At 40.2% G+C, this 27,537-nt stretch overlaps 1 protein-coding gene across 2 annotated transcripts in view; it reads left to right on the top strand.

Moving 5' to 3' along the window:
- Positions 1-7,255, top strand: part of LOC124594986 (multiple inositol polyphosphate phosphatase 1) — a 299,958-nt gene extending 292,703 nt beyond the window's left edge. For both annotated transcript variants that reach the window (XM_047133524.1, XM_047133525.1), the window contains exon 10: positions 6,941-7,255. In XM_047133524.1, coding sequence (XP_046989480.1) covers positions 6,941-7,187 — 247 coding nt within the window. In that variant the 3' untranslated portion in view covers positions 7,188-7,255. The remainder of the gene's footprint in view (positions 1-6,940) is intronic.
- Positions 7,256-27,537: the final 20,282 nt, after the last annotated feature.

The following is a 27,537-nucleotide window of genomic DNA, read 5'->3' as shown; positions in this document are numbered from 1 at the left end:
CAACACTAAAAATGTCCCAGAAACCCTTCCCCCTGTAATAATAATCAACATTTTAATCTTCTAATCTGCCAAAATTATGGAAATACATAAGTAATGTGATTTATCCGAGACAGAGAATGTGTGATGGTTGTGGGGTCAGTCGCTGATCCCTCCCATTGGCATTGGCCAGTGCAACATACAGCAGTGGTATGCAACTGTTAAAGACACTATCCATTCCGTTCAACTGCTCTTCCAAATCCTTCGCTGTCTCTGACAGAATTACAATGTCATCAGCAAACCTCATAGTTTTTATTACTCCTCCATGGATTTTAATACCTACTCCGAATTTTTCTTTTGTTTCCTTCACTGCTTGCTCAATATAAAGATTCAATAACATCGGGGAAAGGCTACAACCCTGTCTCACTCTCTTCCCAACCACTGCTTCCCTTTCATGTCCCTCGACTCTTATAACTGCCATCTGGTTTCTGTACAAATTGTAAATAGCCTTTCACTCCCTGTATTTTACCCCTGCCACCTTCAGAATTTGAAAGAGAGTATTCCAGTCAACATTGTCAAACACTTTCTCTAAGTCTACAAATGCTAGAAATGTAGGTTTGTCTTTTCTTAATCTAGCTTCTAAGATGAGTCTTAGCGTCGGTATTGCCTCACGTGTTCCAATATTTCTACAGAATTCAAACTGATCTTCCCCAAGGTTGGCATCTACTAGTTTTTCCATTCGTCTGTAAAGAATTCACATTAGTATTTTGCAGCTGTGGCTTATTAAATTGATTGTTCGGTAATTTTCACATCTGTCAACACCTGCTTTCTTTGGGATTGGAATTATTATTATATTCTTCTTGAAGTCTGAGGGTATTTCGCCTGTCTCATACATCTTGCTCACCAGATGGTAGAGTTTTGTCAGGACTGGCTCTCCCAAGGCTTTCAGTAGTTCTAATGGAATGTTGTCTACTCTCGGGGCCTTGTTTCGACTTTCAGTACTCTGTCAAACTCTTCACACAGTATCATATCTCCCATTTCATCTTCATCTACATCCTCTTTCATTTCCATAATATTGTCCTCAATTACATCGCCCTTGTATAGAGTTGTATATACTACTTCCACCTTTCTGCTTTCCCTTCTTTGCGTAGAACTGGGTTTCCATCTGAACTCTTGATATTCATACAAGTGGTTCTCTTTTCTCCAAGGTCTCTTTAATTTTCCTGTAGGCAGTATCTGTCTTACCCCTAGTGAGATATACCTCTACATCCTTACATTTGTCCTCTAGCCATCCCTGCTTAACCATTTTGCACTTCCTGTTGATCTCATTTTTGAGACGTTTGTATTCCCTTTTGCCTGCTTCATTTACTGCATTTTTATATTTTCTCCTTTCATCAATTAAATTCAATATTTCTTCTGTTACCCAAGGATTTCTACTAGCCCTCACCTTTTACCTACTTGATCCTCTGCTGCCTTCACGACTTCATCCCTCAAAGCTGCCCATTTTTCTTCTACTGTATTTCTTTCCCCCATTCCTGTCTATTGTTACCTTAGGCTCTCCCTGAAACTCTGTACACCCTCTGGTTTAGTCAGTTTATCCAGGTCCCATCTCCTTAAATTCCCACCTTTTTGCAGTTTCTTCATTTTTAATCTACAGGTCATAACCAATAGATTGTGGTCAGAGTCCACATCTGCCCCTGGAAATGTCTTACAATTTAAAACCTGATTCCTAAATCTCTATCTTACCATTATATAATCTATCTGATACCTTCTAGTATCTCCAGGATTCTTCCACGTGTACAACCTTCTTTCATGATTCTTGAACCAAGTGTTAGCTATGATTAAGTTATGCTGTGTGCAAAACTCTACCAGGCGGCTTCCTCTTTCATTTCTTAGCCCCAATCCATATTCACCTACTATGTTTCCTTCTTTCCCTTTTCCTGCTCTCGAATTCCAGTCACCCATGACTATTAAATTTTCATCTCCCTTCACTACCTGAGTAATTTCTTTTATCTCATCATACATTTCATCAATTTCTTCATCATCTGCAGAGCTAGTTAGCTTATAAACTTGCACTACTGTAGTAGGCGTGGTCTTTGTGTCTATCTTGGCCACAATAATGCGTTCACTATGCTGTTTGTAGTAACTTACCCACACTCCTATTTTTTTTATTCATTATGAAACCTACTCCTGCATTACCCCTATTTGGTTTTGTATTTATAATCCTGTATTCGCCTGACCAAAAGTCTTGTTCCTCCTGCCACCAAACTTCACTAATTCACACTATATCTAACTTTAACCTATCCATTTCTGTTTTTAAATTTTCTAACCTACCTGCCCAATTAAGGGATCTGACATTCCACACTCCAAGCCGTAGAATGCCAGTTTTCTTTCTCTTGATAATGACGTCCTCTTGAGTAGTCCCCACCCAGAGATCCGAATGGGGGACCATTTAACCATACAGAAAACTGCATGCCCTAGGGAAAAATTACGGCTGTAGTTTCCCCTTGTTTTCAGCCGTTCGCAGTACCAGCACAGCAAGGCCGTTTTGGTTAGTGTTGCAAGGCCAGATCAGTCAATCATCCAGACTGTTGCCCCTGCAACTACTGAAAAGGCTGCTGCCACTCTTCAGGAACCACACATTTGTCTGGCCTCTCAACAGATACCCCTCCATTTTGGTTGCACCTACGGTACGGCCATCTGTATCGCTGAGGCACGCAAGCCTCCCCACCAACGGCAAGGTCCATGGTTCATGGGGGGGAGCTCTACCCATTATACAGAATTAGTTCAAACTTTTTTGCATTGCCAGGTTTTTCAGTGTGGTATGATTAAGTAAAATCTTCATGTTTTCAAGCCACATCAACTGAAATTAAACTTTTTGAGCGCTCAGTGACTATCACTGCCAGTTCATTCAGCAGCTAAAACTGTTGGCACTAGGAGGGGCAAGGTATCCTAGTCGTATGTGTGAAGTGGCAGAGTCAGAATATTCAAGAAGTTACCTGAATTAACATATGTTTACTATCCAAACAATTGCAGGTAGCAGCAGTTCAGTATCACTCAACACTCTTTGATGTAGTAACCCGTGGAGCAAATGGCTGTTCTGTGTAATTGGTAATGACTTCAGTTCACGTAGGGAGCACCTGACTAGATCTAACTCCAAAACACACCAAGCTCATTGTAAGCATACAAGATCAGTCCAGAGTGAATATCAAAAGAGAGAAAACTGTAAAACAAGCAACAGTCAAACACTGCATGAAATGGGATGGTCAGCAGGCTTCAAGTGATAACAGGCAAATGGCAATATGTGACCATTCACGTTTATTTTACCACATAACTTCACCAGAGAACACACCCTCTGTACTGATGATGCTGTGGTGTATGATAGGGGTCAAAGTTGAGTGACTGTAGGAAGATACAAGAAAACTTAGGCAAAATGTCCCATTGGTGTGATGAATGGTGGCTAGCCCTAAATATAGAAAAATGTAAGTTAATGTAAATGTGTAGGAAGATCAAGCCTGTAATGTTTGGGTATGTTTTTACTAGTGTCCTGCTTGACTCAGTCAAGTCATTTAAATATCTGGACCTAATATTGCAAAGCTATATGAGGTGGAACAAGCATGTCAGAATTGTGGTCGGGAAGGTGAATGATTGACTTTGGTTTATTGGGAGGATTTTAGAAAAGAATGGTTCACCTGTAAAGAAAGCTGCATGTAGGATGCTGGTGCAACCTATTCTTGAGCACTGGTTGAGCGTTTGGGACCCATACCAAGTCAGACTGAAGGAAGTTTCAAACAACACATAAGTATTGTGGAGATGCTTCAGTATTCAAATAGGAATCGCTGGAGGGAAGGCGGCTTTCTTTTCGAGAAACGTTATTGACAAAATTTAGAGAACCGGCATTTGAAGGTGACTGCTGAGTGATTCTATTGCTGCCAACATACACTGCATGTGAGAACCATGAAGATAAGATATGAGAAATTACAGCTCATTTGGAGGCATACAGACAGTCATTTTACCCTTGCTCTGTTTGCGAGTGGAACGTGAGTGAAAATAACAAGTAGTAGTACAGTGTACACTCCACCATGCACTGTACAGTGGCTTGCAGAGTATCTGGGTAGATGTAGATGTACACTTGTCTTGCTCCATCTGCGAGTCTCAAAAATTTACATCTAGGCCTATCTGCTAACTGCAGTAGCTCAAACTATTTATCAATACTGCAGCTTTGTAATTAATCCTGAAAATTATCAGTTACAGGACCCTTCCTGCTTTAATAAGCACAGGGGACTGCAAGTGGCCAGGTCTGTGTGGATCACTGAGAAAGGGAGAGGTGGAGACAGAGAGAGAGAGAGAGAGAGAGAGAGAGAGAGAGAGAGAGAGAGAGAGGGGGGGGGGGGGGGAGAGGGAGGGAGGGAGGGATGCTGTGATCCCCACTAGAGGATTCTGTGGCATCTCCATTATGATCAGCATGTTATGGAACAAGTGGTGCAGTTATTTGCACTGTCCAATCATATACTCAATTCTGCTGCTTGAGATTTCCTGTGGGGCAGAGGTGTAGGGGACTGGAAATGGATCAACCTCAAGTGACACCTCACTGTTTCACAGATTGACCGCTGCTGTTATGTGCAATTCATGATGGGGGTCACAGGGGATGGTGGGATGGGGGGTTGCCAGAAGTGGCTTAGGCAGTGGCAAAGGTTCCACTTCCATTGCTGGTTGCTGTAAACCCCTAACATCACTGTAAGCAGGGGCAGGTATGGAAATCATACTGATGGTAGGAGGTAGACTGTGGGTTTGGTTTGTTACAGACATGGTTGCCCTAGTCAGCAGTAGGGTGAGGTTATGAGGACTGCCCTGACCAGACATTGTTTTGATGCTGCATTATCTATTCATGCCTGGCCATTGACTCACAAAACTGTTTGAATTTGCTTTATATAATAAGCAGTCACAGCTTTCCATAAAACAGTTAAAATAAAGCTTATATCTTGTCCAGAGAGTTAATATTTATACACTAGTCAAACATTAAAGTAAACCTGTCAGATTATTGGAATTGGGAAGGGAAGCAATGCAGTGATAATCACACAAATCATAACACTCACATAAAGAATATTATTCATATATTTCCTTCAGCATCAGACCACAGAACTTTTTGAGTAGCTACTTGGTTCTGTAGTTTCCGCATTCCATAATTTTCATTTAGGAATGTAAAACAGTTGTACAAAATTCATCTGGGGTGTAGCACAGTTTAACTTCATAAAATTGCTAAAGCATTTGCTAATAACTTTCTCATAAACTTTCCTTCTGAGTATGTTTTTAGCTGTCTATTACTGTCCTATTTTATTATATACAGGGTGTTTCAAAAATGACTGGTATATTTGAAACGGCAATAAAAACTAAACGAGCAGCAATAGAAATACACCGTTTGTTGCAATATGCTTGGGACAACAGTACATTTTCAGGTGGACAAACTTTCGAAATTACAGTCGTTACAATTTTCAACAACAGATGGCGCTGCAAGTGATGTGAAAGATATAGAAGACAACGCAGTCTGTGGGTGTGCCATTCTGTACGTCGTCTTTCTGCTGTAAGCGTGTGCTGTTCACAACGTGCAAGTGTGCTGTAGACAACATGGTTTATTCCTTAGAACAGAGGATTTTTCTGGTGTTGGAATTCCACTGCCTAGAACACAGTGTTGTTGCAACAAGACGAAGTTTTCAACGGAGATTTAATGTAACCAAAGGACCGAAAAGTGATACAATAAAGGATCTGTTTGAAAAATTTCAACGGACTGGGAACGTGACGGATGAATGTGCTGGAAAGGTAGGGCGACCGCATACGGCAACCACAGAGGGCAACGCGCAGCTAGTGCAGCAGGTGATCCAACAGCGGCCTCGGGTTTCCGTTCGCCGTGTTGCAGCTGCGGTCCAAATGACGCCAATGTCCATGTATCGTCTCATGCACCAGAGTTTACACCTCTATCCATACAAAATTCAAATGCGGCAACCCCTCAGCGCCGCTACCATTGCTGCATGAGAGACATTCGCTAACGACATAGTGCACAGGATTGATGACGGCGATATGCATGTGGGCAGCATTTGGTTTACTGACGAAGCTTATTTTTACCTGGACGGCTTCGTCAATAAACAGAACTGGTGCATATGGGGAACCGAAAAGCCCCATGTTGCAGTCCCATCGTCCCTGCATCCTCAAAAAGTACTGGTCTGGGCCGCCATTTCTTCCAAAGGAATCATTGGCCCATTTTTCAGATCCAAAACGATTACTGCATCACGCTATCTGGCCATTCTTCATGAATTTGTGGCGGTACAAACTGCCTTAGACGACACTGCGAACACCTCGTGGTTTATGCAAGATGGTGCCCGGCCACATCGCACGGCCGACGTCTTTAATTTCCTGAATGAATATTTCGATGATTGTGTGATTGCTTTGGGCTATCCGAAACATACAGGAGGTGGCGTGGATTGGCCTCCCTATTCGCCAGACATGAACCCCTGTGACTTCTTTCTGTGGGGACACTTGAAAGACCAGGTGTACCGCCAGAATCCAGAAACAATTGAACAGCTGAAGCAGTACATCTCATCTGCATGTGAAGCCATTCCGCCAGACACGTTGTCAAAGGTTTCAGGTAATTTCATTCAGAGATTACGCCATATTATTGCTACGCATGGTGGATATGTGGAAAATATCGTACTATAGAGTTTCCCAGACCGCAGCGCCATCTGTTGTTGAAAATTGTAACTACTGTAATTTCGAAAGTTTGTCTGCCTGAAAATGTACTGTTGTCCCAAGCATATTGCAACAAACGGTGTATTTCTATCACTGCTCGTTTAGTTTTTATTGCCGTTTCAAATATACCGGTCATTTTTGAAACACCCTGTATGTTTATGGTATAGGTATTTCACAGATTAGCATGTGAAAGTAAATCACTTGACACTGCTCTTTTTTGCAGGTGTACTGAAGGAGATACATATCGTGTAATGTTCTATGTAGCCGAAAATGTGGCAGACATTGAAGGTTGTCAAGTAGGCCTTTGTTCATGGGATACTGTGAAAGCAAAATATGCTGACATAGCTGAAAAATGCAATCTGGATTTCTGCAATATGAACAGAAGTGGAACAACTGGAATTCACAGAGTCCCATGGTTTTATGCATTGATAAATGCAATTATAGTCATTTTGTTGTTGAAGAGGAATTAAGTAAGAACACTGTATCATTATGTAACAATAAAAATTAATGTATAAAAAAATTACCATTGTCATGATCTGATGATCACAGCATTTTTTCTTCTCATTACACACTTCACATCAACAATCTTAATTAGCCATTGATAGTATTAAATGATGAAAGCTCCATCATTGCTGCACGTTGAAAATCAGTAACACAATTAGGAAACACAGTTAATATGCAAAGCTACTAAACACACTAATTAATTTTAAATACAGTTAATAAATTAATACATATTTATTTACATGGAGCTTATTACAATAGTGGATATAGTCATTGTCTTACCAACCAGTAACCATTAATAGCCATAGGAAGCTTGAACTATAGTTATTATCTTGAAAAATTATCGGCATTGTTTAGTTCACAGAATTCTTTTATAGTGTAAAATAAGTTACCTGTCAACCAGTTACATGTCTTACTTCGAGATCTTTTAATGACAAGAACTGAGCAAACTGTGGCAATTTATTGCAGATTTTACAAGAATTCAGACAGTTCTCAATTTTTGTGAACCTGTGCCTTGGAATACATCTGCCTTCTGTCTGTTGTGGTAGCTATATATTTCTTCGGTGACAATAGGCTTCATGCTGTTGTTTTGGGTAAAGACTACACCTATGCAAAAGAACTTCTTTACAAACAATCACAACAACAAGTCTGCTAAAATGAGGGCATCAGATCTCACACACTGTTGGATAGGATAAATTATTCATCCTTTTAGTACCATATTATATTTATGAATGTAACTGTTGCTTTCAAACTGCGACTGAATGTTGGCAACAAACTTAATAAGGGAGTAAATTTACTGTGATGTTGAAAGTATGCCCAACTGTTTAAACCTTCCATAGTTGAAACATATTTTTTATGTACTTGGAAAATAAAATGTCAAAAACTGTCCCCTGTTATGATCAATAATACATTTTCATTACCAAAGAATTTTAAGCTGAATGATTTTGAACCTATGACTTTCAAAGTTAAATTTTTGTTTCTGTATTGATTAATCATGATAGCAAATATTACAAAAAGTATAACAAATCAGCACCAAAATATATTTATTCTCATGACAATGGAAAACATGAAATACTGCACACAAATTTTCAATATAAAATTTCAAGATGGCTTTGACATATCAAATAACAATGTTTCCTATGTCTATGAAGTCTTCTATGGCATATACATTGCATTAAATACAAATTAGATACAAACTAGGGGAACCACTAAGCAGGTGCACCCATAATATACCATAAGCACAGAAATATGTAAAATTGTGTTGCAAACAGAAAAACTGCTAAACAAGTACCGGTAAGCTTTTCACCAAAAGACCTTCTTCTGGAGTAGACAACACACACATTCACACAAACACAACTGGCACACACATGACCACTGTCCTAGGCCACTGAGGTCTTATCAATATTCTGTCCTGGATTTTAAATGGTTTGATTTGGAATGTATAAAATTGTTATTTATGCAAAATCTTACTGGAAATTGTAGCTCAGTTGTTTGCAGTTATGTTCTTGATTGCAATAATGTAATTAGTGTTACTGAAAGATATGGCAATTAAAAGAAAAAGATAATTAAAGTTATGACCTGTCAAGCAGCAGTGAAAGAATTGTGAGCTAAGAAGCAACAGGGGAGTTATTGTTACCAATAATCTGAAAGCAGACATCCCTGAATTTCCAAGAAAATATTTGAAATTATGTAAAAGTTGTTAACTTATGAAATAATAGATATCTAATGTTCAGATCTTCCAAATTTCAGTCATCTTGTGGTACTTTCTGTCCTTTGTTGTATAATGAAGGAATAGAAATCACCAACACAAGATACAAAGTGCACAATTTATTCACTAACTGCAAGAACACACTCTGAACAAATGTGAGATACCCACACAATATGAAGTTGGCAATGAACATAGAACTAAGAGTCTGCAAGATAAAACTTACAAGGAACACTTCCCTAGATAGTGCGGAGCATGGAGAAGGAACTGAATAACTGAATGTAAGGTGCTATCTGTGACAAAATCTTGAAGCCATGTAGGTGAATGAAGCTGAGGTCCTGCATGAGAGTGAGGAAGTTCATCAAATGGAGTGAGATTCATGAGCTATGGGTGGAAAGAGACAACAATAGATTTAGGCTGTTGTGGTCCTGCTCAGCGTTTGGACAGAGCTTGAAGTAGTTCGGTAGCTGTATGTGAGTTGTTGAGGCATCATGTTGCATTGGCAGAGAGACAATGAAAATGAAGACAGTGCCATCTCAGATCTTAATGGGGAAGTTGTCAAGGTTAATGTCTGTGATGTCGGTGGTAAACAGTGTATCAGGTGGGGGTGAAGAAGTAGAGATGGGGGGTATCACACAGAGGGGCAAATTCAAAGCACACTTCATGAGCTGTGTCTCATAGAGATGCCTTGCTGGAGAGAGAGATGTCATTGACTGTGGCTGGTGACTCTGTAGAAACAGGCATGTATAGGTCATTAGCAAATGACCAGACTTGCTTTAGCCTATTCACTGATACTGTTTGGTGTTTGCTATTTAGTAGTATGTCTAATGCGTTCTGTCCCCAGTAGATCCTCTTTGTGTGTGGCATGTATTCTCAGGAGGATCCATGGTAGCACCTCCAGCCAGGAAATGTTGTGACATATAAGTGCTGCCTTAAGAGTGCAGTGCCAACACTCCACAAGGCCATTGCTCTGCAGGTGGTAGGCAGTAGTATGTAACTTGTCAAAACGACATACGAGGGTCACTCCAAAAGAAATGCACACTATTTTTTTTAAAATCCATCTTTTATTCTACATGTTTTAAAGTTTTAGTATGTAGATACACCTCTAGGAACAATATTTTCATTTCTCCACATAATTTACATCCCTGTCAACTGCCTTACGGCATCTTAGAACCAGCGCCTGTATACCCGCACAGTAAAATTCTGGACCAACTTGTTGGAGCCATTTTTTGGCAGCATTCACAAGGGAGTCATCATCTTCAAACCTTGTTCCACAAAGAGAGTCTTTCAGTTTCCCAAAGAGATGATAGTCACATGGAGCCAGGTCAGGACCGTAAGGTGGGTGTTTCAGAGTTGTCCATCCGAGTTTTGTGATCGCTTCCATGGTTTTTTGACTGACATGTGGCCGTGCATTGTCGTGCAACAGCAAAACATCCTGCTTTTGCCAATGTGGTCGAACACGACTCAGTTGAGCTTGAAGTTTCTTCAGTGTCATCACATATGCTTAAGAATTTATGGTGGTTCCACTTGGCATAATGTCCACAAGCAAGAGTCCTTCGGAATTGAAAATCACCATAGCCATAACTTTTCCAGCAGAAGGTGTGGTTTTGAATTTTTTTTTCCCTTGGGTGAATTTGCACGATGCCACTCCACTGATTGCCTCTTCTTCTATGTTGAAAAATGTTTCATCACCTGTCATAAGTCTTCCAAAAATTCATCTCCACCGTTCTCGTACTGTTCCAAAATTTCGCTGCATACCTTTTTTCTTGTTTCTTTGTGAGCCACTGTCAATATCCTGGGAACCCACCTGGCACAAGCCTTTTCTAACGCCAACACTTTCAGTATTCTGCAAACACATCCTTCCCCTATCCCAACGTAGCATGACAATTTGGTCACTGTGATGCGTCTATCAGCAGTCACTAATTCGTTAACTCTCTGCACTGGAGTGTGTGCAGTATGAGGCCTGCTGCTGCGAGGACAATCCTCAATATTGCCGTGCCTGCTTTCATCACATTACCTGCTTGCCCACCAACTAACTGTACTGTGATCGACAGCAGCATCTCCATACACCTTCTTCAACCTCTTGTGGATGTTTCCCACTGTCTCATTTTCACAATACAGGAATGCTATGACAGCATGTTGCTTCTGACGAATATCAAGTGTAGCAGCCATCTTGAAGACATGCTGTGATGGCACCACTCACAGGAACAGGTTGAACTAAGTTTGAAAACAAGCGGGAAGGATGTATCTACACACTGTAAAACTATCACACAAGCAGAATGAAAACTGTATTTTTACAAAAATAGTGTGCATTTCTTTTGGAGTAACCCTCATAGCTTGCATGGTTGAGCAAATAGAGATGATCATAATTGATGGTCCTGACTGTTGGTTACAGATGAGAGACACCTGCAGCAAGACATCCAGGAGTTGATGAAGGCATGGGCAATCAAATCAGCTGTAATATTGGATAGAGGGTTGGCTACAACCCACCTGATGATGTGGTCAGTGAATGAGAGTACATATCAAAAGTCCTCAGAGGGTGAGGGCAAGGCAATGATGTCAATAAGTACATAACATAGGCATCCTTTGGGAATGCTAAATTGTCCTAGGAGGGCTGCACATGTTTTCTGACTTTACTTATCTGGCAAGGGATACAGGCAAGCATTCGATCACGACAATCATTCTTAATTCCTGGCCAGATGAATAATTTGGTAACCAGTGTCTAGTGATCTTGATGCCTGGGTAAGCAAGATCATGCAGGTATACAGACACTGTTCATCAGAGAGAGGGAGGCACAACTAGTCGGAGAGTACCCCTTGAGGTGTCGCACACGGTGGGGGCAGACGACCCTGGTAGTAGATACGACTCAAGAGTCAGTGCACATTTTGTGTCCTTTAGCGTGTCTGTAATATTGGTACTGTTGGATTGTAGCTGTGCCAACTCATCCTTGTCGGTGGAGAACATGATAATGTTTATCCTGGACAGATAGTCAACAACAGCACTATCAGAACCGTGTATATAGAATACATATGTAGAATACTGGCTGATTAGGCCCAAGTGCCACAAGCTTCAGGGTTGAACATCTTTTCTATGATTGCAGATGGCATCTGCAAGGGGCCAGTGATCCATAAAAATAGTAAACTCACAATGTTCGATATCATCATGGAAGTGTCTGACTGCCTTATCGACCATGAGGAGTTTACAGTTCAACATCGATCACTTGCATTGTGCAGACAAAAGTTTTTGTAGAAAATCAGAGAGGCACAGGTACATACTGATGTGCTGTTGCAAAACTGTGCCTATTGATGTATCTTGAGACTGGATTCCATTAGGAAAATTGTACACCATCACCACACAACAAGTATTGCAAACAAGGAAAACTCCAGCATTGGTTATAAAAATTTGAAACCAATTTTTTATTATTTCATATCGATTTCAATCACAGAGTGATCATCTTCCAATGCGACTGGGACAGCCATGGTCTTCAAATCCAGCAACAGTATGCTTTCGTGCAGAGCAAGAACATGATGTGATGTGTCACTCGAGGCCCCCATGGAGGGGTTGGGGGAGGGGGGTGGGAGATTTTCTGACACTGAAGGTGCAAAAGCATGGTTGGCCATAGCAACTGATACAGCCATGGCTATGAAAGGCAACCACAGAAGATGTATAGCATACAGAATCGGAGAACATACAGTACCTTGTGGGGCATGCTGGGTGTAGTAGTTCAGTTTGGTGGCCACTGAGCATCAATGGAAATGTATGTAGCAAATCAGTCCCACATTAGGTGGTAATATCAGGTCCAGAAAAACATGCATTCATCAGTTGTGGAACTTGTGGTGTGCCAAGATCAAAATGACCTTGTGAAAACACTGAAGACATTGCACTTGGTTCACACCACCATGAATTTGGATAGGATAAAGAGCTCACTTATGCTGCACGAGGAAGGAATCATTCCTGATCCATTTTGACAGTGGTATGTGATGGGTGGTGCATTGAGATTCACAATTCAAAGGCAAAACATGATGAGAGAACATGGGGTTCAGTGTGTTGTGCAGCGAAAAGCTCATAGTTCACAACGTGCACACATCACCACAGTAAACATACACTGGAAGAACATGTGAAGAAACAAAAGTGAGTCCAGGGTCACCATTGTGGTAGTTTCTGTCCCTTAGTTGTATGGCGAAGGGATAGAAATCATCAACATATGATATGCTGTAGAACACACAATGAACAAACATGAGAAAACCTACACAATGTGAAGCTGGCAAAAAATGTAGAGCTAAGAGTCTATACATCAAAACCCAGAGGTGGTCAATAGCTACCACAGGCTATTTTGCCTTAATGACTGCTAGATTTCAAACTCTTACAGTATAATTTTAGTGCTGTATTTCTTCTGAATCAGACAACATTACTCACTATCTAATTCAATCAGTAATTAAGATTTTGAGTAATTTAGAATCATAAACAAGTTATTTCAAGATTGATGCCATACTTATAAATACAGAATTCAAAAAACCACACAATAATGTTCCATTTAATATTCTGAATTACTAACCTGAAACATTTTACATAAACCAAACAATAAACAGAATGAGATTTTCACTCTGCAGCAGAGTGTGCGCTGATATGAAACTTCCTGGCAGATTAAAACTGTGTGCCGTACCGAAACTCGAACTCGGGACATCTGCCTTTCACAGGCAAGTGCTCTGCCATCTGAGCTCCCCAAGCATGACTCATGCCTGTCCTCACAGATTTACTTCTGCCAGTACCTCGTCTCCTACTTTCCAAACTTCACAGAAGCTCTCCTGCGAACCTTGCAGAATTAGCACTCCTGGAAGAAAGGATATTGCAGAGACATGGCTTAGCTACAGCCAGTAGAGCACTTATCAGCGAAAGGCAAAGGTCCTGAGTTCGATACTCGGTCCAGCACACAGTTTTAATCTGCCAGGAAGTTTCATATCAGCGCACACTCTGCTGCAGAGTGAAAATCTCATTCTGGAAACATCCCCCAGTCTGTGGCTAAGCCATGTCTCCGCAATATCCTTTCTTCCAGGAGTGCTAGTTCTGCAAAGTTCGCAGGAGAGCTTCTGTGAAGCTTGGAAAGTAGGAGACGAGGTATTGATGGAAGTAAAGCTGTGAGGATGGGGCGTGAGTCATGCTTGGATAGCTCAGATGGTAGAGCACTTGCCCGCAAAAGGCAAAGGTCCTGAGTTCGAGTCTCGGTCTGACACACAGTTTTAATCTGCCAGGAAGTTTCAAACAATAAACAGTCTGTAAGTACATGTAAAATAGTTAAATCCATCCTACCTGAATTTCAAAGCATTATGTAATTTCAGAATTCACATCATGTTCTTACACCTGTCTTTACACAGCCCTACCACAAAGTATGCAGTTCATGGTTGTTAATATCTGAGTCAGTCAGTAGCGAGCCAGTGGGTGTGTTGGACCTTCCATCGAGCTACGGACCCCCTTGAAGATGCCTCCCGCAGTCAGAGACGAAACGTTGGGAATCGACTCAAAATTCATCAACCGACCATGGCATAACAGCCCAGATAATTGTAATGGACATGATATTTCCGGCCATGAAAGTCTACATTTTAGTATTAGTTTTAAGTGGGAGATTTTGAGAGATATGGTATTGCCAAGGGCAACCACCAACATTGGCTACAAAATAACAAGAGGCTAGTGACCAATAAACAGTGGTTTTTGCTCAAAGAAGTCACTCACAGAAGTGACACTGAAGGTATTTTTTTTAATACACAAAATTATGAATAAGAGTGGTGGGCTGATACAAGAAGCTACATGTCATGCCACTGTCTGCCACCATTGCTGACAATGTTATGTGGGCTGTTGATGCTGTGACACAGTTTCCTCTCACCACTCTGAGTGAACAGTTATAGACTGACATTTGTTTGGAATGGAATATTTGTGGAACACAGTATTGTTTAAGAGAGTATTTTATGAAAGATGTCATAAAAGCATTTGAGATTTTATACAACTGGTGACTTACAATTAGTGTATGCTTATAGTTGTGAGGAATATGGCATCAGTTGTAATTTTTCCCGAGGGCATGCAGCTTTACTGTATGGTATTGGAAGGCAGTGTGGAGGGTAAAAATCGTGGAGGGAGATCAAGAGATGAATACACTGAGCAGATTCAGAAGGATGTAGGTTGCAGTAGGTACTGGGAGATGAAGAAGCTTGCACAGGATAGAGTAGCATCGAGAGCTGCGTCAAACCAGTCTCTGGACAGAAGACCACAACAACAACACATGGCATCACAAATTCCTGAATGGTTCCACATATTTCAGAAAGAGGCTAGAGAGAGAGAGAAAGAGGCTAGGAAGAGGGATTAAAGTCTGTTACAACACTTCCAAAGTAGCATCAAGGAAATGAAAAGAAATAACACAAATGTGAAACTTGTGGTAAGTGAAGAAATCCAAAATTTACATAAAAGTATCTATGAAAGTTTTAAGTTATATAAGGAAGAAGTGATTGAAGTTATTGAGGAGCAAAGTCAGCAGTTTGAAGAATTACATCAGAAGGTTAGCATTTTTTCACAGTGTAATTTAGCACACATGGAAGTATGGATATGTTAAGGAGATTCATAGAAATGTGGAGGAGGTCAGACAATTTGTGGAATAAAGAATTTATCTGAGAAGTGTGTACACATATTGAAGTGTTGGAACAAGATAATGAGTTCTGTGACACTGTTGCATCAAATAAATCCACAACTAGTTTGGAGGAAAAGATACAGGCTTTAGTAGACAAGAAGTTTCAAGAAAAGATAGAAAATCTGAGTAGTATTAACTCGTGTGGGAATGATACTACTAGAAAAAGGAAGGAATTTAAATAATTATAGGATGAAATTGCAAAAACCCAGCAGACACTAAAATCAGGTGAACAAGAGAATAGTATCCAAAAACTAAATCTGTTAGAAGAGTTGCAGTTAGGGAATGCCTTGAATTTGTCTAAGCATTTCCCTAATTTCAAGCCTATGTGGATGTATACCCAACATACTTCTTGAGAGTATTTTCAAGATCCTTGCCACAAAAATGAGAAGATGCAAAAAGAACAGACTTTGCACTAAGTTATTTGGCAGGTGATGCTGTGGGATGGGTAACACCCCATTCTGAGGAGTTTGCTTCCTGGTTCAATTTTCATGAATAGTTTAAGAAAAACTAATGGTCTCAGGCAATTCAGGAGAAGTTAACATTAGGACTGTTAGATCCCAAATACTATAACAATTCCTGGTGCACTTTTCCAAAAATGTATTAAACAGCACCTAACATGATCAAAGTATTTAGATAATCTAGTAGGGAGATTCATCTCCCAAAGGTTTTGGTTAGGAGATTGACTTATTGTGTATAAAAGAAGATTTTGTACTAGGGATGGTTCACAGTGGATGGTCTGTTGATGTTTGTGGAAAGTTTAGATGCAATGAACAAAGAGCGTGGTGATTTTAGTCAAAGAGCTTGAACGGGTATCGAAATGGAAACATAAATAGAGTAAGAACTAATAACAACAGATTTCAAAAGAAAAGAGAAATGAATTTTTGTTGGATAGCCATAAATAACCCAAAAAAGGGGCAGCAAACACAGCAACTACTGAAAAACTCAAACATGCATGCCCTGGTTCCAAATTCTGTAACAGATAGTAATCTACAGAACAATGCAATTATTTCATCATAACCACTGATAGTGGTGGGAAACAGACAATGTCCTGGAATTGGGGCCATGATCCAGGATGTGTCAATGCAAAGCAAGGCCCATACATCAAAAGCTAGTTTCTTTCATATAAATTATACCAGTGAAAGAGTGGATTTTAGAAAAATGACAATTAGAAGACACTGAGGATAATTTTAAAGCAACAGTATTTTCAGAGTCATCATTATTACTGTTAAGACCCAAGATGGTATGCCCTATGCTTTCAGTGTTGGTGGTATTACAGGTTCTAAAACAATACAAATAAAGCAAGAAATAAGGTTACCTTTAAAACTGTGGAATATTATATCTATGCAAACACTTTTAGTGGGGCCCAGTGTCAATTTGCAATCATTGCTTGGCATTGATTGGCTTATTGTGTGTAAAGTAACTTTAGATTGAAATATACTTACAACAATCAGTGTTATGTGAGACCATTTAAGAATAGGGGAGTAAGAAGTAAAGTAAAATATGAGATAAGGTTGGTGGCTACACAAAGCACATTGAGTTGTAAGGAACCCAGTGATCAGCAAGAATTGTTACACTCACAAATGAAGCTAGAAGCATTTGAATCAGATTTGGTAACAGACCAACAAAATATGACTTATACAAAAGATTGTTATGGTATGGAAAAGTGTTTTCAGGTAAACCAGGGGAACTTGGAAATTATGTAGGTAGCTTTCAGACAAACATATGCAACCATCGGTGATGGAGGAGATAGACAGGATTCTTGCAAATGATGTTACTGAATGTAGTCTTAATATATATAATAATCCCCTGACAGTGATACACAAGCTTACTGTAGGAGTCAGGTTTGTCCTGAACCTATGTACGGTGAATAAACATAAAAAAATGGAATGAGATAGACCAGTCTGTATTGATGAATTTCTGTCAAAATTCGAACGAGCACAGTATCTTAGCTCCTTGGATTTGACCTTGGGGTATTGACAGGCCAAAATTGATGACAATTCAAGAAAATATAGAGCTTTTTTGTACAAAGATAAGTCTTATCAGTCTAAAGTGTTACTATTTTATTCAAAAATTTGTGTTTCTGTATTCATTAGAGCTTTGGATGCAGCATTAGGTAAGGCTCTACTAAAAGAGTTAATTGTTTATGTAGACCGTGTCTTGCTAGTATCAAAAACTTGGGAGGAACATTGTAATCCATTAGCAAGAACTTTGGAAAAATTTTATGTTAAAGGTATTATAGTTAAGTTTTCTAAGAAGAACTAAAGTTTTTTGGACATCTGGTAAGCATAAATTGGATAAAACCCAATCCACTGAACAAACATGAGTTAAATTATACTACAACAGAAAAAGAGTTATTAGGCACAGTACGGAGTATAAAGAAGTTTCAGGCTCTGATTTGGGAGTCTAAAATTATGATTTATGCCAACCTTCAAGCCCTGTCCTTCTTAACAGAAAGTCATCTATTACAAGGAGACTCATAAGACAGCTACTTTTCCTACAGGGTATCACATAGTGATAGATTACACAAAAGGTTCACAGAACATGGCTCCTGATGTGTTGTCATGCCTACCTATAGATACATATGAATGCTATTGTGAGAACCGAGGGTCCTGGAGTAACATTCAATACAAATTTATATCCTTAAGTTATACCAATAATGATGTATGGAACATGGTGGCAAAAATAAGGCAGGTTATACCTGAGGATCCATATATTAAAGAGAAGTGGGAATTCCTTAGAGTTGGTAGGGAGGGGGGCGGTGGGAGGGTGAGTGGGGCAGGGTGGTAAGAGATTGATTGTGTCTTTTGGGGCTGTCTTATTCCTTTCTTTGACCTTAACAAATCCATTCTTTAATTTCCTCTCTTCATTCTCTGCCAGGAAAACCAGTTCTGTCTTTCCCTCTCTCCATTTTCATAAGTTTCTTTTGGTGAAACCTTCTCTTTTCAACATGTTTCTATCACAACCTGTTGTCAGAGGATGGCCAAGGGAAGCAACACATGTGTGATGACATGACTTGGACAAGTGGACATAATTTTCATGCCACACACATTACATCTATTGTGTATGACATCAGTATGCCACATGTTAGGCACATCAAAAATTGTGGGCGAAAATAACAGGAGAAACCCCATGCATGCAGCACAACAGTCTGAAATAGGACATGCTAACATGAGTGTAAGGGGTAGCAGATAACAGTGCCATCTAGTGAGAAATTGATTAATTGACAACACAGATGCATGATAAATAAAACAAGATTGTTTTAGTAGTGGACACAAAAATTAGGCTGTATTTGAGTAACATGTTGTCTGATTAGTGTCAGAAGACATAAATGATGTTTACTCACCCAGATACATGTATTATGATACAAATGTTTTATAAAGTAAGTGACTATGGAGATAAAGAAATAGATGACATGCTAACACTGGAATACGAGAGAACACAGTCACACAAGATGGCAATGGGAAGAGAATGTGCCATAGGGAAGTTAAGGAGATGTTGAGAACCAAAAGGAAGACATGAACAAGGTGTACAGTGAATCAAACAGGAAGTCAACAGGTCTGATAAGAAGGCGCCAGGAGATGTGGCAAGAAGGTTGAAGAGCAATGAAAGGGTTGGGATACTTCAGTATTCAGTAGCAGTTATTTTATATGGGCATCTCGTGAAGAGAGAAAGAAGGGAAGTTTATAGGGTAGGTTACCCCACTGATGCGAACCTATGTCAAGCAAGGATGGACCCAAAGGAGGGATGGCCCAACTACATTTTTTAGGGTGATGAGAGAAGAAGATAAGAGTTGTGCATTGCATCAAGCTTGTGTACAAGGGGGGTAAGAGAAATTATCCCTGAAATTGCTGTAGAGGGAAGAAAGCTTAGTAAAGGGCAAATGTTTTATCTGAAACGAGTTTTCCTCCAGGCTGCAGAAAGTATGAAATGACAGTAATAAGGAAATTATGAGACTTACCTTTTTCTGTGCTTCACTATGCACTATGCTGGCTGCACCGTTTTCTGAGGTCTGGTGCTAAAAAGTAAGACTGAAGTGCTGGTACATCTCTGAATCTACCATATCTGAGTCAAAATGCGATGGTTACCTGAACTTATATGAGAAGTATAGATAATTTTTGGAATATTATTGGTTTTGGAGCCGTGAGTCCCCTTTGGCCAACACAATGAAATTTAATGAATAATTTTGATTAAAAAGAAAGATAAAAAAGTGGATATGATCAATTTCCATCTTAAATAATTATGAAAATGTTCAAAAGATACTTAAAGAAAACAAATGCAGAGTATTATTATGAATTAGAGAACATATTCAATGGTGAATCTGCAGGATTATTTAATTCAATAGATAAAAAATCTACTCACCAAGTGGTGGCAGAACTCACACATGAAAGACTGTTGTGATTGGCAAGCTTTTGGAGACAGTGGCTCCTTCTTCAGGCAAAAGGGATGAAGGGAAAGGAAGAAGGGTGAAGGAAAAGGACTGGAGAGGTCTATAAAAAGGTGTAGATTTTGGGAAAGTCACCCAGAGCTGCAGGTCAGGGGAGACTTACCGCATGGGATGAGAAGGAAAGGCTGATTGTTGGGGACTGCATTGGATGAGATTTGAAAACCTGAGAGCTTAAAGGTGGAAGACAGGGTAATATGCAATATAGAGATTACTACTAAAACATCATGCACAATTTAATAAGAGTGAGAAGCTAAGAGCATTTTACATAATGAAGGTGGGAGGGAGCAGTGAAAAATAGATGGGAAAGACAATGAAAGATGTAGAAAACTAAAATGGAGTGAAGCAAAGAGTAGTTACAGTGAAGAAAAGCTGAGTTGGAAGGAATTAATGTAAATTAAGACCAAGTGGATGGCGAGAACCAAGGACATTCTGTAGTGCTAGTTCCCACCTGCAGAGTTCTGGGCAACTGGTGTCTGGGGGAAGAATCCAGATGGCACATGTGGTGAAACAGGCACTGAGGTCATGAATGCCATGTTGTAGAGCATGCAAGTTGCCAATATATACCCTCTGCCTATGCCCATTCATCCCAAGGCTGTTCTGCCTTCTACATTGACATGACTACCACCAAATTATCAATTAGGATGAATGGGAATAGGCAGAAGGTATATACTGACAACTCACAATATCCTGTTGCAGAGCATGCTCTACAACATGACATTTATGACCTCAGTGCCTGTTTCACCACACGTGCCTTCTGGATTCTTCCCCCAGATACCAGTTTCTCACAATTCTGCAGGTGGGAACAAGCACTACATGTCCTTGGTTCTTGCCTTCCACTTGGCCTTAATTTACATTAATTTCTTCCTTCTCAGATTTTCTTCACTTTACTACTCTTTGCTTCACTCCGTTTTAGTTTTCTATATCTTTCATTGTCTTTACCATCTACTTTTCACCACTTATGTACTATGCACTTAGCTTCTCACTCTTATTAACTCATGCACGATGTTTTAATAGTAATATCCGTCTTGCATATTACCCTGTTTCCACCTTTAAGCTCTCAGGTTTTCAAATCTCATCCGATGCACCCCTAACAATCAGTCTTTCCTTCTCATCCTATACTGTAAGTCTCCCCTGACCTGCAGCTCTGGGTGACTTTCCCAAAATCTACACCTTTTCATAGACCTCTCCAGTCTTTTTCCTTCGCCATTCTTTCTTACCCTTCAACCTTTCTGCCTGAAGAGGGAGCCTTTGGCTCCTAAAGCTTGCCAATCAAAAAAGTCTTTTATGTGTGAGTTCTGCTGCTGCTTGGTGAGTAGATTTTTTATCTATCCAATTAATTAATTTGATCAATAATTGATTGTTTTCGTTGTTATGAGACTAATAGATGTGTTAGTGATAATACCAGAGAAGGACAGTTGCTACTCGCCATATAGCAGAGATGCTAAGTTGTGATAGGCACAATAAAAAGATTCACACACTCATAGATACCGACCATTTCCTCAACCAACTCTCCACAGTTCCTTTCCCTTTACCACATGGTACCCTGCTTGTCACTATTGATGCCACCTCCCTGTACACTAACATTCCTAATGCCCATGGCCTTAATGCTATCGAACAATACCTTTCCAGATGCCCTCTGGATTCCAAACCAACAACCTCCTTCCTAGTCTCCATGACCAACTATATCCTCACCCACAATGACATCTCCTTTGAAGGTGTTACCTACAAACAAATCCATGGTATGGCTGTGTTAACCTATTCATGGGCCATCTAGAGGAATCCTTCCTAAAAACCCAGAATCCTAAACTCCTCACCTGGTTCAGATTCATTGATGACGTCTTTGCTATCTGGATTGAAGGAGAGGACACCTTATTCACATTCCTCCAGAAGCTCAACAACTTCTCCCCCATTTGCTTCACCTGGTCCTTCTCAACCCAACAAGCCATCTTCCTAGATGTTAACCTCCACCTTAGAGATGGCTACATCAGTACCTCCATCCATATCAAACCTACTAACCACCAGCTATACCTCCACATCGACAGCTACCACCCATTCCATACCAAGAAGTCCCTTCCGTACAGCCTAGCCACCCATGGTCTTCGCATCTGCAGTGACGAGCAGTCCTTCTCTAAATATACCGAGCGTCTCATTGAAGCCTTCACTGACCGTAATTATCCTCCCACCTTGTACAAAAACAAATCTCCCGTGCCTTATCTTTCCAGTCTCCTACCACCTCCCAAAGTCCCACAGTCCAGCCACAGAGGAGCATTACTCTTGTTACTCGGTACCATCCAGGACTAGAGTAACTGAATTACATTCTCCACCAGGATTTTGATTACCTCTTGTCGTACCCTGAAATGAGAAATGTGCCACCCACTATCCTTCCCACCCCTCCTATCATGGTATTCCACCGTCCACTGAACCTACACAATATACTCGTCCATCCTTACACAACCCCTGCTCCCAATCCCTTATCTCATGGCTCATACCCCTGTAATAGACCTAGATGCAAGACCTGTCCCATACATCCTCCTACCACCACCTACTCCAGTCCGGTCACTAACATCACTTATCCCATCAAAGGCCGGGCTACCTGTGAAACCAGTCATGTGATTTACAAGCTAAGCTGCAACCACTGTGCTGCATTCTATGTAGGCATGGCAACCAACAAGCTGTCTGTCCACATGAATGGCCACTGACAAACTGTGGCCAAAAAACAAGTGGACTACCCTGTAGCTGAACACACTGCCAAACATGATACCCCTCATCTCGATGACTGCTTCACAGCCTGTGCCATATGGATCCTTGTCACCAACACCAGCTTTTCTGAATTGCACAGTGTTGTAACAGCGACTGGGATGGTCGCGGGATAGTAGTGACGGAAATGCAGAGGGACCCGGGGAGCGGCCCGCGAACATCAACACAATGGGAGAGGACAGACATGACCAACGGAGGACCTTACGACACAACAAGAACAGACAACAGAGTAACGAACCAAACAAGACAATCATGTCCATTGGAATAGAAACACAAAGTTAATACACTGTCTGAAACTATATGTCCTGAGATGCAACGCAATGCCAGACTGCTGGCTGAGCGCAAGGCAGGCGCATAGGTATGCTATCATGGGCGCCACTATTAGCCGCTGGGACCATGTGTTCCACTGTGGTGCCCTCACACTAAAAGCGGGCCAGGAGGTGCGTGCTGCCACAGCTTACGGCGCGATGATGCAGAGACCTCTATGGGTCTTCAACGTCCGTGAGGTCTGGTGCGGATTCAAATTCTGTGGCGCATGGTAACAGATACAGGTGGGAACTTTCCCTGCAGTACATCCTACGTTCTCGTAACCCTCCTGGCCTCAACCTTCGTTAATCACCGTCCACACCCATCCAGCCCCCTCCCTGTTCCCATTATAGCACTACACAGCCGTCATTTCACTGCCACACCCAGTCTTTTATTTATTTTTATTTTTATTTCTCTCCTTTCCACTACTTACCCCCTCCCCCCTCCAAACCTTCACTCTTGCCCTCCGTCTAAACTACAACACTTCACTGTCCACCATTCCCACCATACTATCCCTCCCCCTCCCCGCCGCAGCCTTCTCCTTATCCCCACCCAGTCGCCACTCCCATCATGCACTGATGCTGCTGCTTGCAGCGTAGTTTCAGCTGTCTGAGACTGCAGACGTGTGTGCAAGTTGCGTTTGCGTGAGTGTGTGTGTGCGTCTGTGTATGTGTATGTGTGTCTACTGCTGACAAAGGTGAATCTTTTTATTGTGCCTATCGGGACTCAGCATCTCCGCTATATGGTGAGTAGCAACTTTCCTTCTCTGGTATTGTTACATTCCATCCTAGATTTTCCATTGTTAGATGTGTTAGTGAGTGATATAAAGAAGTATGAAAGCCATTAAAGTGTTATCCTCTGTTAGAAGTTAAGGAGTATGGGATGTCCCATGGAATTTTCATGGGGAAGGCCATGGCACACCATTAGGTTTTCAAAGCACAGAGGACAGCCACATGAATGAAACGCAAAACACTATATATTTTTTAGATGGGCACTGTAAAAATAGTACACTGACAAGTGGTCCCTCTTTGTACAGAGTCAAGTGAGATGAAGGCTCAACCTGAGCAAGCGGTATCAGCTGTGAGCTGGCATCTACACTTGCTGATGGAATGCACTATTCCATGTTGCTATCATCTAAAGGTGCTTTGAAGGGGCTCCCATAGAATACACAAGCAGACTTCTCCAAGAATGTCAATGCTAACAAAGACACAAAAGAGACCAGATGATTTTGGGTGAAGGTCCAAATTAAAAAGTATGGTTGTATTATTGCAAATTGCAATTGTGTAAGTCTATGGAAGACAATTCATTGTTTAAAGCAATCTGCCATTGAAAATAATTTAGTAGGTGAAGGTAGCAGAAATGCCCCTCTCTTTCAGTGAAGCAGTCACACTTTGGAAAAGAAGTTACCAAGTACGGCAAGAAGCCAGGTTGGAACTGACTAGCAGGTCCAGCTCACAATTGTTATTGTAGGTAACTGTCAATCCAATGTTAACATATTGCGCATTCAACTAGCTAAAGAGAAAGCAGCATTACACTTGGTGTCAAATATGGTGAAGCACAGCAGCACCAGGGAACATGATAAAGCCACAACATCTCATCTGAAACTGTAATCATGTGATTCAGAGTGCTAGTATTCTCCTAACAACATTTATGGGAGAGTGTTATTAATTATGTGATCCTCTTACTAATTGTTTTGTTTGCACCGTTACATCATAATTTCTGTCATTGTATATTCTTCCATTATAAACTTTAACCAATTCTATGATGTTGTGTAGTAATCAGTTGATTCTCCTTCCTTATGGGATTACTAAGAATGATATTTCCCTTTAATTTACTCATATATACTGTGAATTGTGCAATTGGAACTGGCTACCAACTTTATGTGGTTCAAATATATGGGGATTAACCATGTTTAAAACTCACTTCATGTCTAGTTTAATTGGTTGCAGTTTTCAGTATGTAATTCCAGTTCATCGAGATTTGACTTCAAGATTCTTTGAAATCTAGAGCAACAGATCGACAGGTAAATGGAACATCAACAAGTTTAGTGACATTTCAAAACAGATGTTTATTGTATATATGAAAATGTAGTTAAACAATGGAAAATCCAGGATGGAATGTAACAATATTAGAAAAAGGATAGTTGCCACTCACTGTGTAGCAGAGATGCCAAGTCACAGGTAGGCACAACAAAAAGACTGTCAGAAAGTGAGCTTTTGGCCAACAAGGCCTTAATTGGAAATAGACAATACACCTTGGTTTTGTATTACATGAAGTAAATTACAAACTACAATGTATTGTGTTGTTAACAGGCACACACCATCCTCTTTGTCTACTTTGTAATTGGGCATCCTGCTTATTTATTTGTATTAATTTTATGTTGCATGATCTCTATAATGTAGTAAAAACTATTTTTTCGTCAATATTCTTTAAGATATATGTAAATTGAAGGGGTATTACTGCTGTCAGCTGCAGCAGGACATTATGTGGAATCAGCGGCTATGAGTGAAACTGTGTACAAGACTGGGATTCGTATCCATGATCACTTACTAGGCACCAGCATTAACCACTGTGCCATCCAAAATACGGTGTTATCACAACTGCATGGGCTATCTCAGCATGCCTCATCGCCGATCCATGTTCCTATACAGCACCACCTATCCGATGTCCCTGTCCATTGTGCTCACATTCGCTACTCTGAGATTCCCACAGGAGGTCAGACATATTTGTGCATCTTCACTGAAGAAGGTGGATCCATTGCTCACCTAGACATACCAATTATATGAATGCATGGTGTCTGTTCTTTAGGAGATGACCAAAAGAACAGACACCATGCAGAATCCACAGCTGTTAAACATTATATGTAAATTGAAGGGAATCACTGCTGTCAGCTGCAGCAGGACGTTACTTGGAATCTGCAGTGATGAGCAAAAATGTGTACTGGACTGGTATTCATACCTGGGACCTCCTGTGTACAAGGCAGGTGTGTTAACCACTGCACCGTCCAGGAAGCAGTGGGGCTGTATTTTGGCTGGTGCTATGTATTACAGGACAGTGAACAAATAACTTAAAATAAAGCCTATTGATTATCTTTTAATCTGTTGAACTAAAAAATATTACTAATTCCCTATAAAAATTGAAGCAAGTACACAAAATAAGATTTTGACTAAGGCAACAGAAAACCTGGGGTAAAAATAACTAGTTTTGTAAAACTTCTTGAGGTTAATTACAGTTGTTAGCAAAATTGAAAACAGGTTAATTTACAATAAATGTAGATACTACATACTCCTCTTTAAGGTAAAACTAGATGCAACACAATGTGTTAGTTACAATATCTGCTACAGTAGCTAAATTATGAACACTGAATTACTACAAATTAGATTATACACAGGACAATGGTAACTTCAGAAAATCCTCAAAAATTGACATTTATGTGTATTTATAATACAACTAAATTTTGGGGTGATCTATTCTTTGGCTGTAACTGTGAATCACAAAAGCTGATTTGCTGTGAACTTATTTATTTAAAGGGCTCATTCTGGTAACTTTTTAAAATATAGTTTTGTAAGTGTCCAGAAATTCTTAAAAGTTATCAGATCTTGTGTAGTGCTGTTTTACTTGTATTGTATTTTATCTAAATTTATTGATGATCCAATTGCAGAAATTCAATTATTGATTTTCAAGGAAATATTATATATGTTTTCAAGTGTTGAAGTTAATCCCTTAGTCTTAGAACTGTTTCTGCTTATTGGGTAGGTGATTCAGAATGATATATTTATGACAAGAAGACACAATACTGGTATCTGTAGTACACTTACACTGATTACTCACCATTCTGAAGATGCTGTTTTATTGTATACACTCACTGAGTTTCATAATACAACACACTATATCCTCTTACTTACAAAGGATGAAAATCAACTGCCAGCAAGATCTCTAATACAGGATGGCTATCATTAAACTTTCACTGTGGCAAATGAGTGATCATAGGGCATTGAAACTCCTCTTTGTAAGGATATGCAGAACAGAAATTAGAAAATAAACCATAGAAAGAAACACACTTTAATTGAACATTTGTTAACTGCATACCAGTGTTACAATCCAAGTTATAAATGTTTCTCAATGTCACACCCATTTGCTACCATGACAGCCTGGTAACATACCAGAGATTACTCTACTGTTGCTTAAAGCAATGGTGGACCATGGAATGTTTAACTTTTGTAACACAGCTCATGTATGGCTTGAACATCACACATTGCATCCAGCATTCTCAGCCAAGACAACAGCAGCTTCTTCAACAATTTTTGGCACATTGGCCATTAGTTCTCCCAGGAACAATTCCAAAACCACTAGTTTTAATTTAAACTACTGAATCATATTGATCCCCTATACAGAAAGTGGACTTTTCCATATTTCTTTAGTGGATCAATATTC

Source organism: Schistocerca americana, chromosome 2 (assembly GCF_021461395.2).
Source record: "Schistocerca americana isolate TAMUIC-IGC-003095 chromosome 2, iqSchAmer2.1, whole genome shotgun sequence".
NCBI classification, from domain to species: Eukaryota; Metazoa; Arthropoda; class Insecta; order Orthoptera; family Acrididae; genus Schistocerca; species Schistocerca americana.
This window is presented reverse-complemented; position numbering and strand designations above follow the sequence as displayed.